Source organism: Notolepis coatsorum, assembly GCF_963971535.1.
Source record: "Notolepis coatsorum genome assembly, chromosome: 7".
Taxonomy (NCBI): domain Eukaryota; kingdom Metazoa; phylum Chordata; class Actinopteri; order Aulopiformes; family Paralepididae; genus Notolepis; species Notolepis coatsorum.
In genome coordinates, this window is record NC_140171.1 from 38,035,901 (window position 1) to 38,046,790 (window position 10,890).

General features: G+C 43.1%; 1 protein-coding gene across 1 annotated transcript in view; it reads left to right on the forward strand.

The window, feature by feature from the left end:
* Nucleotides 1-1,819: 1,819 nt before the first annotated feature.
* The window catches only part of LOC311231628 (paired box protein Pax-5-like), a gene marked incomplete at both ends in the record, with an annotated part of 28,829 nt that continues 19,758 nt past the window's right edge, over nt 1,820-10,890 (forward strand). Inside the window, one exon of the mRNA XM_084318257.1 lies at nt 1,820-1,865. Within this exon, the coding sequence (XP_084174383.1) occupies nt 1,820-1,865 (46 nt within the window). The remainder of the gene's footprint in view (nt 1,866-10,890) is intronic.

The window sequence follows — 10,890 nt, forward strand, 5'->3', positions numbered from 1 at the left end:
ATGGTAATAAATAACATATGTGATTATAAGGCCTACCTATCCACGAAATTCGAGATTATTATCATGGACTTGTTGAATATGCCCACAGTCTTAAAACACACGAAAGATATACCATAACCTTTCAGTGCAACGACTCAACTATAGCCAAATGAATAAGGATTTCAGATATGTTTCCTAATAGTCTAACTGCTGCACCCTGACAAGAATGAGAAGAGGAAGCATTACCATTTATGTCATGTTGCGTTTTGTTTTCCTATAGACCAGTGGGCGCGCGCGGAGGTCAGGGTCGTATGGGAGCAGCGCGAGGCAACAAGCAGAGCAACATGGGTCCCTGTCTCGCGCTTTGTTCCACACTCAATTGTCTCGGGTCGCGCGTGAACCCTGGGACCTGCCGTCAGTGCCGTGTTAGTTTTTTTGTAGCCAACATTCACAGCGACAGGCATTCCCGGACGGCATGGACCTGGTGCCTTTATAAAGTTGTAAGAAGCTCTTATACCTCGAGAGTGGTCATTTTATGCCCGGAGAAAGAAGAATCGATGTGGAGGGATGGAAAAGGGAAGAAAGTGTGTTCGTTTGTGATTCTGAATGCAATGTGGTTCTGAATGCAAAGAAATGCTTATTCTTCAGCGCCACTGTTTTTGGCACATGTGCTATAGTCGCTTTACACACACACACACACACACACACACACACACACACACACACACACACACACACACACACACACACACACACACACACACACACACACACACACACACACACACACACACACACACACACACACACACGCACGCACGCACACACACACACAAACACACACACACACACACGCAAACACACACGCACACACACATACAAGTTTGTTTTTTTGCGAACATTTTAGCACTCAGACACAGCCAGAGCATGAACGGGAATATAGCATCCCTGGATGAAGCGTGCAGGTGGTGTGGTGCGTGTGTGTACTGTATAGCCGTTCGTGCGTAATGCGTAAAGAGCGCCGTGGCGAACAGGTGGATTCATTCGGAGAAAGGCATGATCACCAACACAAGAAGTGGAAATTGAATACATAAAGAACATAGGAATGTTATATCTACACAACTATTTACCTAATGTCTCCCCGAGGAAATTAATATAACGAGAGACAGAGACAGAGACAGAGAGAGCGAGAGAGAGACAGAGAGAGGGAGAGAGAGAGAGGGAGAGCGAGAGAGATAGGGAGAGAGAGAGAGAGAGAGAGAGAGAGAGAGAGAGAGAGAGAGAGAGAGATAGGGAGAGAGCGAGAGAGAGAGAGGGGAGGGGGGAGAGAGAAATAGGGGTTGAAAAGTTTGGTAAAGTGGAACTCGGTGACAGATGCGCGAGAGAGGGGGCCGCGCCCCTATGGTGTCGGTGTGTGCGCCTGCATATGTGTGTTTTCTTGTCTTTCGTCGTGCGTGTGAGCATTTGTGTGTGTGCGTGCGTGCGTGTGTGCGTGTGTGTGTGTGCGTGCGTGCGTGTAGGAAAAGACAGGACATGAGCGCACATTGAGAGAGCGGCTCTTTTACTCCGCGTGATCATTTCACGCTTCCCCGAAACCCCTTTTCCACCTAAAGCGTTTAGTTGCAGCTGACTGAGCACTTGCAGCAACGCAATAGGGAGCGGAAGGGTCGAATTATTTCAACCCAACTCGCCCAAAAGTACTGTAGGACCAGAGAGGGGGGGGGGGGAGAGAAAAGAAAAAAGTGTGAGGGAGAGGGAGAGAGAGAGAGGGGGACAGAGAAAAGTTTTTGTACTTTTCCTTTTCTCCCCCCTTCGCCTCCCCCTGTTCTAATCGGGTAAGATGGACCACGAGCCCATGAGTCCAGCACTGAGCCTGGGGAGAGCAGGTAGGGTCGCACTGCTGACAGCTATTTTACTTCACTTTGACCTTGCTTTAGGGAAACTTATATTTGAACGGGGTAATACATGTTTAATCTTTATTTGCGTTAGATTTCACTGTGTGTAAATGAGTGGAATGAAGTTTGCAACTTTTCACCAGATTGACTACATTTTTCGATTGTTAAGAATCAAAATAACTTCTAAAATAGCATATGGTGTCCTATAAGTATGATAATTACAATGTGTGGGGGGGGATTTGAAGTTGAAGAACTTCTTGCTTTATTTATTTAAGAGATAAGCCTACCTTTTCTCTGTAGTTAATTATTTATTTATTTGTATATTGACTCTGAATATGAAGATGCTTTACGTTTGAAATATAAACTAAGAACGCATGCAGTGTTTGGAAACTACACTTTTTACTCATCCACCCTTGATAGTTGAGGACCTTTCTGAATTCCGAATATACAGTTCAGAGTTGATTATTAAAAACCGTTTCATGCTGCTTCATTCATTGTGTTGAATGTACAGTGGCACAGTTAAGGCCTCTTAAAGAAACAGGAGCGGTTCCACCATTTCTGGTCTGTGAGTGTGGGACTATGTAAAATATTATACCTGAAGGTCAGTGCCAAGTGTCAGCCCATCCTGCTTCATCGTCTGAAGTGCTGCAGGTCGACTCCAGAGTGTCTTTATATGGCACTGTGATTTGATGTGAATATCCTCAAACCAAGTATATAGCTATGCAGTGTACACATTCGAGTGGCATCATTTGATGCGTTCATGTTGATTTAGTGGCCACATAATTTACACACACACACACACACACACACACACACACACACACACACACACACACACACACACACACACACACACACACACACACACACACACACACACACACACACACACACACACACACACACACACACGCACACACACACACACACACACACACACACACACACGCACACACACACACACACACACACACACACACACACACACACACACACACATACACACACACACACACATCATAGAGCCAGATATTTTCTAAAATGTATATGCTAATTCTGAAAACATGTTGTTTTCCCCAAGACTTCGGCGGAGAGACTCGATACATGACAGTTTTTTGTCCTTACCTGTTTTTCTTGGCTTGTTTGTAAGAAGCTGGTCGCTCGAGGAAATACGAGTCATGGTTGTCTTTAAGCAACAGGTTCATCTCCTAAACACATGCAGGGCTATTCATAAAACAGCAGGGTTTGGTAGGATGGAACAGGCCATCGACCCTGTTATGGCACCCAATGGATATCAAATCATTTCATATTGCTGCCCGCTGTGCCTGCATTGACAAAACGTCTTTTATCGTTAGAAACTGTGTGCAATTGATCAGTCTCTCAATTTGCAAGCTTAATGTCCTGCTGTATTGACTTCTACAACAACATTCTCTCTTTAAGTATCCGCGTCAGAGTTGCCTTTATGCTACCTTTGTTGAAAATAATTTCACCTCATGCAAGATGGGGCAACTTTTTTACTGGGCAATGCATTCAATGATGTTTTATGGTGACCTTATGGCACACCTTTTCCTCGCTAAGTAAATGACAAGAAAGCATCCGTCCTTCAAAGTGAATGCATAGTTTGTCATTTTATGTATTAGAAGGTGCCATCTATAATTGAAAGCATATCTTTTCGGCCTAATGTGTATAGCACAAAGGCCATAATGGGTGGCTCTGGCGTTCCGTTGTGGAGTGGGCTTTGCCCCTGAGAAATCGTGAATAGTGAAGGCAAAATGATTGTATCTATTGGATAATAAGTTAACCCTGGCTTTGACCATGGGTTAACATGACATTCCTACTTGTATAAAAATTGGAACTGGAGAGAAATGTATATCTTAAACGAGGGACTGTGTCAAAGCTCTCCAAGAACCACGCCCTGCATGTTTATAGGCATCGCAGCCGTGCGTAAAAACGTGCCAATATGGTTCCGGGTTTCGCGCGCTATAGAACCCCCCCCCCCTCTCTCTCATCCTCCCCCTCTTCCCTATTTTCTTGCATTTCCACCCGGCCTGGTCTCCTTGACGGACAGGTCCCTATGCTGTAGCCGCTGTGTGCGTGATTTAGCGCGTCAGACCGTATGCCGCCTTTGACCCGTGAAATAATTTATAGAATTGTTTACTCCCTGTGCGCTGTTCATTTCCCAAAGACGCCCCAGCGCGGACTGGCTTTTATTGCATGAGTTGCCCGGTGTTCTCTGTCTGCCATAACCCACCGATGGAGACCGATAATCGTTTTGGAGAGAGAGAGAGAGAGAGAGAGAGAGAGAGAGAGAGAGAGAGAGAGAGAGAGAGAGAGAGAGAGAGAGAGAGAGAGAGAGAGAGAGAGAGAGAGAGAGAGAGAGAGAGAGAGACATGCAGACTCAGCGAGCACAGCCATCGAGAAAGGCCGCCATAGACCTGGCTCCGAGAAGACAGATATGCACCTGCACTGCACACAAGAAGAGGTGTAAACCGAGCTACACTTCTTAACAACCACTATACCAAGACATCAAAGACATATACTTCCCACAAATTGCAAACACCCAAAGAAACTTTGAAAACATGGAAAATAACTCAAAACTCCCATACTGGGAGAAATACAACAATGTGCAAACACAGCAGCAAGATTTGTGAGCTGCTGTGACAAGAATTGATTGATTGATTGATTGATTGATTGATTGATTGATTGATTGAAAATGTTATTAACAGATTGCAGAATGGGTATATACAGTACGGCTCAATACACACAATTGTTAAGGGGATGCAGAACAGAGAAAGACTTTCGTCTTGTTTACATCAGGGTCCCCCATTTTCAATTCATCATATGACATGACATACAGATAGACAGTATAGGCTAGCTATACATTTATGACATACCAGATTTACAAATACAGTACTGTTGGGTTGGGTAGGTGGGGTAGGTGGGGTGGGGGGGGTAACTGTACATTGGATTATCACGAAACCTACTTGGTCCCAACTCCCAAGAAGAGGGTCTCGTGTATATTATTGGGTTAGGACATTTACTGTACATTGGAGGGGGTTGGGTTAGGACATTTACAGGGGCCAGAAAAGGACATCCAACGGAATACAACACCATAAAGACAGTCAATCATACAAGAAATTCCTTCTGTAATGTACTGATTTCTTTTGATTTCTCTGTTTGATTGTTTTGTTTTGTTTGGCTTTGGCAGTGTAAACATGGTATGAATTTGACCGTAAGTGCTCTATCAAAACAAAGGGCGAATATCTTGGCCTGGTAAGGCCTCATAGCCTTACTGACTGATTGATCTTTACCGATTCTTCCATCACCAAGCCAAATTAATATACATAGCTATAGGCTACATTTTCTACGGTATCCATGTAGCCTTGCTTTGCTTAACGCAATGATGTCTAAATGCGTGCACTCTCTTGTCCATACTTTATTATGTTATGACTTTTATATTTTAAACTAATGTAAACGTAAGAGGGAGCTGTCTCATTATGTTTACAGTCAGCGGGCGTGTAATAAACGAGCTCACAGAGTTAACATGCGCTATTAATTTTTCATTGCTTTTTCGTTCGAGGCTCACGCGCTAAAGCAAAGCACCCGAGCTTGCGTGGCGGATGGCGAGAAGGGAGGGAAGGGATGGAAATAGGGAAGACAACATTGCCTCCAATTTGCCTCCAAATGATTATCACAACCAAACCAAATTCTTTCTAATGTTTTTTTTAAGTACCCCCACCCTCCCAATTTCGACTCTGGAAAGCAGAGGTAATGAAATATGGTAATGATTTTGGAGCCCGGATTAAAGTCGTCCTACCCTGATGAAAGTTTTCTCCAAATTTCCAAGCCTAAAGCAACAACTATTTGTATACATGATTGATTGTGTTTGGCTTTTTTTTTTTAATTGCTTATGTATTTAATTTGCAAATCGGAGAGACAGGGATAAGGATTGCAATTTAGTTTTTTGTGTGTGTGTGTGGGGGGGGGGGGGGGGGGGGGGGCAGGGGGGGTAACGCACGGGACTATATCTCTAATAAAAACACAGACTTGGGTTGAAGATTGAAAATGGAAGATATAGGCCTATATGAAGTCTTGTAGCATAATATACTGGATATAGGTTATAGGTCTCTCTTTTACGCCTTGAGGGGAAAGGCTGTTTTCCTGTCATTATCAAATCTAAACCCAGAATAAAAATTTAAATTAAAAATAAAAACAATTCTGGTTGATTAAAATAAACATAAACACCGTAAATAATATATATATTTTTTTAATTAATTAATATATATACATTTATAGAATACTTAAATAAATGAATATATATATTTATATATAGGCTACACAGCTTGCCCCACCCCCCTCAATTTATCAATTGAACATGTTTTAAAAGGCATCTTTCCAAATCATTCTCCTCTGCTTCCTCTGTCAATTATTAGTAAGAAACCTAATTCATGAATACTCAATAAAGACAAGTGAAATATGAATGCGGATTAGCGTGAATGTTTCGAGGGGGGGTTCTACCATCTCAGTGGATTAAAGCAGCAGGGTGAGATCAACGAAGAGCGAGGGAAATCATATAGTTGGCGTAGAGAGGCAGGTTATTCAATAACCAAAATATTCAAAAGAAATAGGCATATATTGAACGTGCTGTATAGCTCGTCCGTTTACGGCTGCATCACGATATGACCTGTGTTTCTGAGGCTGTACGATTACATCTGAAGCGACATTTAGCCTATATTAAAGTATACCGAAATAGGAGGAAATTAAAGTATATGTGTGTGTATGTGTGTGTTTGCTTGCGCGCGCGCGCGTGTACGTGTGCGCGTATCTGTCCATGTGTGTGTGTGCGTGTGTGTGTGTGTGCGTGTGCGCGCGCGCGTGTGTGTGCGTGTGTGTGTGTGCGCGCGTGTGTGTGTGTATAGCCCAAGTTTGCTCGCCCCCTCGTGGTCCATTCAGTAAACTTCCAAATCAAAGAAAAGGTTACACCAGAGACCAAAATGTATATTGAAAAGACTGGCATATTTTAAAATTGAAATATGAATTATTGAAATAAGCTGGAAATGTTTTTAAGGGGAATTCTAGAGTGCTAAAACTCAAACGTGTGATGTAATCGGGTATACATTATATTAATTTAGATAATTAGTTGGAAAATATGGTAAAGGTGACACTGACAACAAAATGGTATATGACCTTTTCTGTTTCAACACTGAGGACATGCTACTGTTGAATACAATCTATTTAATATAACTATCATTATTCTTTATCTATGGTTATACCTGCATGTGTTTACTTTCTAGGATAAGTCTGGACTGCTGCGATAGTGCCTATTTGGGTATAAAAAATTATATATATACTTTTTTTGTTGGTCCAACTAAATCAGTCTCCCATTCAATTGTCTATGGAGCATTACTCCCATTCATTGTCTATACCGATGACATTACAAGTGTACGGCTATTTCTCTGGTTTCTTTGGAGGAGAGTAGTTAGGCTACTGAACTTAGACAAACACATCTAAATTGTTCTTTTTGTGATGTTCCCCTTTAATGATAACAGATTGCGTTTCTGCCTATTTTTCTTTTCCTTGAGTTGAAGGTAAATAATTTTGTTTTGTAGGCCAAGTTCAAAATTGAGAAGTCAAAATCCCCAAAGTAGGCCTAACAAAATTGGAATATTACCACAATGTAAACTGAACCATCTCAAACATAGACCACTTTGACCTTTTTGTAGAAAAGCATTGGCTGGGAGTGCGTCACTTCATCATTTTTATTATAAAGCTACCGAAATGTGAGCCTATCAACTATTAGTTTCATTATTGTTGATGAAGACTGAATATTTAATGGTGTTGTTGATATTATGAGGTATATGGGCCTTTTCAGGCTATAAATTGGCTAAATGTGTGTAAATATTGGGCCTAAATGTGTCTAATCGAACATGCTGTGCAACGTAAACACAGGATGGAACTGAAATGATTAAATGTCGAGACACAGGAAATAACACTTTTTAATTTGTTTTATGCTTTAGGCTATTTGTGTGGTTAATATTACAGGGGAGAGAATTAGATATGCCCTCTCAACTCAGGTGGGACGCATATGTATTGAATCCCTCTCAGTTTGGAGTGTGAATGTGATGTTTGCCAATCGCATTTCATTAGAGATGCCACTGTTTGGATTCACAATCAATTAAGTAATGAGTGGAAATGCATGTTTCATATGCTGCCTCTTTCTCCTTCGAGCTAAAGATTTATAACATTGTGTTGAAGGAGAAAAGCCTGCAACATAACATTTGACAGCTCTCACTCCGTTGGGCTGAGGAAGATGAGAGGGATTAGAGTGTTGCGGTGTTTCTTTTTTTCATCTGGAAAAGCGCAAAGGATGAATGCAACATTGACATTGATCAGTTATGGTGAAATGTTGTTGGAAATGTGCTATATCCTCAGAGAAGGCTTATTCCTATTTAGTTTTAGTGTAGGCATAATGGATACAATTAGGTGGTGGACAGTTCGCAGTCTCTGAACTATTGAGCATTTCCTATATTTCATAAAGCCTTGCTGCAACTAAGCCTCATTTTTAGTAATACTCAATTAATAAGCCATTTAATATTGACATGAATAAACTGAGTGCAAATGAGTATAAAGGCATTAGGTTTTACCTTGTTAATTAATAAACGGTCATCTACTCCCTGAACCCTGTTTCGCTTCAAGAGGCTCCCTATTCGTCAATTGGCAATTCGGACGGCGCGTCATTCGCCCGCAGGATTTATATATATACCAACCAATAACTGCAATCCCCATTCGATCCTATCAGGAGTTGGGGGTGACGTGGTGTCTTGCTCGCGCCGTGATTGGCAGGTTCGTGTGTGAGTGACAAGCGGTCGCCAGCGCGTGTGGTAGGTCCAGGGGGCTGGCTGGCGCGCGGGCGGGCGCTGTCCACACGAGAGCAGGTCCTGAAACACTGCGTGCGCCACTGTGGTCGCTCGCGCTCTGACCGGACGCGCATGCAGGCAGCTTTTCACGGTAACCCTGCTATCCCGTAGTTTTGGTTTTTCACTGTGGGATCTTTACTGTGTGGAGAAAATACCGATGCATGTAGCAGGACTGCTTCTTTTCTGCTCCCCGCGCAGCAGCGCAATCCGCAAAGCAAAGCCTACAAAACTCACATACCGCGGGAAAGCTACGTTTGTGCAGAGAGAGCAGAGTGACCCAGAACTATACCGTTCGTTCAGATATACGGGATAACATCTCTCAAGACACCCCGAATAGCTTTACTCAAACCACATTTCCTTGGCTTTTTCCTTCTCTCTTTTTTTCCTCCATGCAAACCTTTTTGGTACGTTGGATATGAGACTTCCAGATGTGTGCACTTGATTTCCTCAATTACACTTTGCATTATTGATGGGAGTTTATGTGAGAGGAAGAGTTGAGGACGAACAGTAACGAGACAAATGTACTGGAAACCATGCTGTGGATTTCTAACGAATGTTTTGTTTAAACGGATTTTTTTGTTTTTTTTTGTAAATATATGAAATAATTTAACGAGCGCGTTTAGTCTATAGATTTGGGCTGACAGGGAGCTGGTGGCTCTGCGCCTCCACCGGTTCAGTCACAGTTCAGGGGTCACGGCCAACGGACCGAGAAGGAGAGAGAGAGAGAGGGGGGGGGGAGAGAAACAGAGAAAGGAATTCCGTCACGGGAAAATACCGCCTGTTTGGTCTCTCCATATTTTCCCAAACTTTCTTGCTGGACTGTAGCTCATTATAGCTGATCAGCTGAGGGGATGAGCCTAGTGTTTCCTCTCCTAGTTCTGGAGACACCAAAACAGACACGGCGTCGGGGGCTGAGCCCTGAGGTCGAGCCTGCTTGATATATATATATTTTTGGAGCCATCCTTTATTTTATTTTTATTCACTGTTAAAACTCCAAGCCTTTTCACATTTCCATTTTGGGCATAGATTAATATATGATGCTAATTGTACGCACGTGTTTGGGTTAGTCTTTCTAATTATATTGATAAAATAAAGTTTTTTTACAAAGTTTTTTTAACCCCTCTGATTTGAGGGACAAATTTTCAAAGGGAACCTGTGCACCCCCCCCCCCCCCCCCCCCCTGAAGCTCACAGTCTCTCGGTACTAGTAGTGACCCAGGCGACGCGTCCGGTTGCCTCTTGAAGACGTGTATACCGCAGGGGCCTCCATCCCCCCTCCCGCAACACCTAACTGATGGAGATTCACTGTAAGCACGACCCTTTCGCGGCGATGCACAGTAAGTAACCAATTTCTCCCGCTATATACGCCCTTCACATCTTTCCATCAGTCCTGAGTGTTGCATGCTTCCAGGCACAGTGTTTAATGTGTAATAGGTGCATCGTTCGTGTTTTCCTCCACACGAACTTACTATAGTATTTGGGGTGCAGGCGAATATATAGTGCCGGATGTCCCCAGTCTGTATATTTATTTGTTCAATCAACTTGTTACCATATATATATTTTCGTTTGTAGGATATGAGATTAGGTATCTTACTACATGCACATGCATGGGGCTTCGTTCATTTTGTGGTGAACTGTGTTTTTGTTGGTGCATTGCTGGGTTGCGCTTTTGTGTGAATTAGCCTATTGGCCATGTTGTTCCCTGTGGGGGAAGGAAGGAGGTATAGAGGGTGCAGCCAGGGTGAAGAGAGAGCGGCCAGTCGGGGTAACAAAGCATGACTAAAAGCTGAACTTGACCTGCATGCTGTGGAAGCCACAAACATCAGCCTCGCCGCCTAACCAGGTTACGCAAACACACACTGTAACATTACACAGGTGTACGGGTCTGTAGAGGGCTGCATGGGTCTTATGCACGGGCTGTCATGCCCAGGGTGCAGGGGAGAGAACTTGATCACTCATTCGTGACATGGCGGGCAACGGCGCATGAGGTCACAGTCCCTCTCTACTCATTCATGTTTCCCTGTCTTTACCTCTCTCCAACAGTTGTCCAACTGGACCTCTGAATTGGTTCTGTATGTCTTTATTTTCTCAGGGAAATGT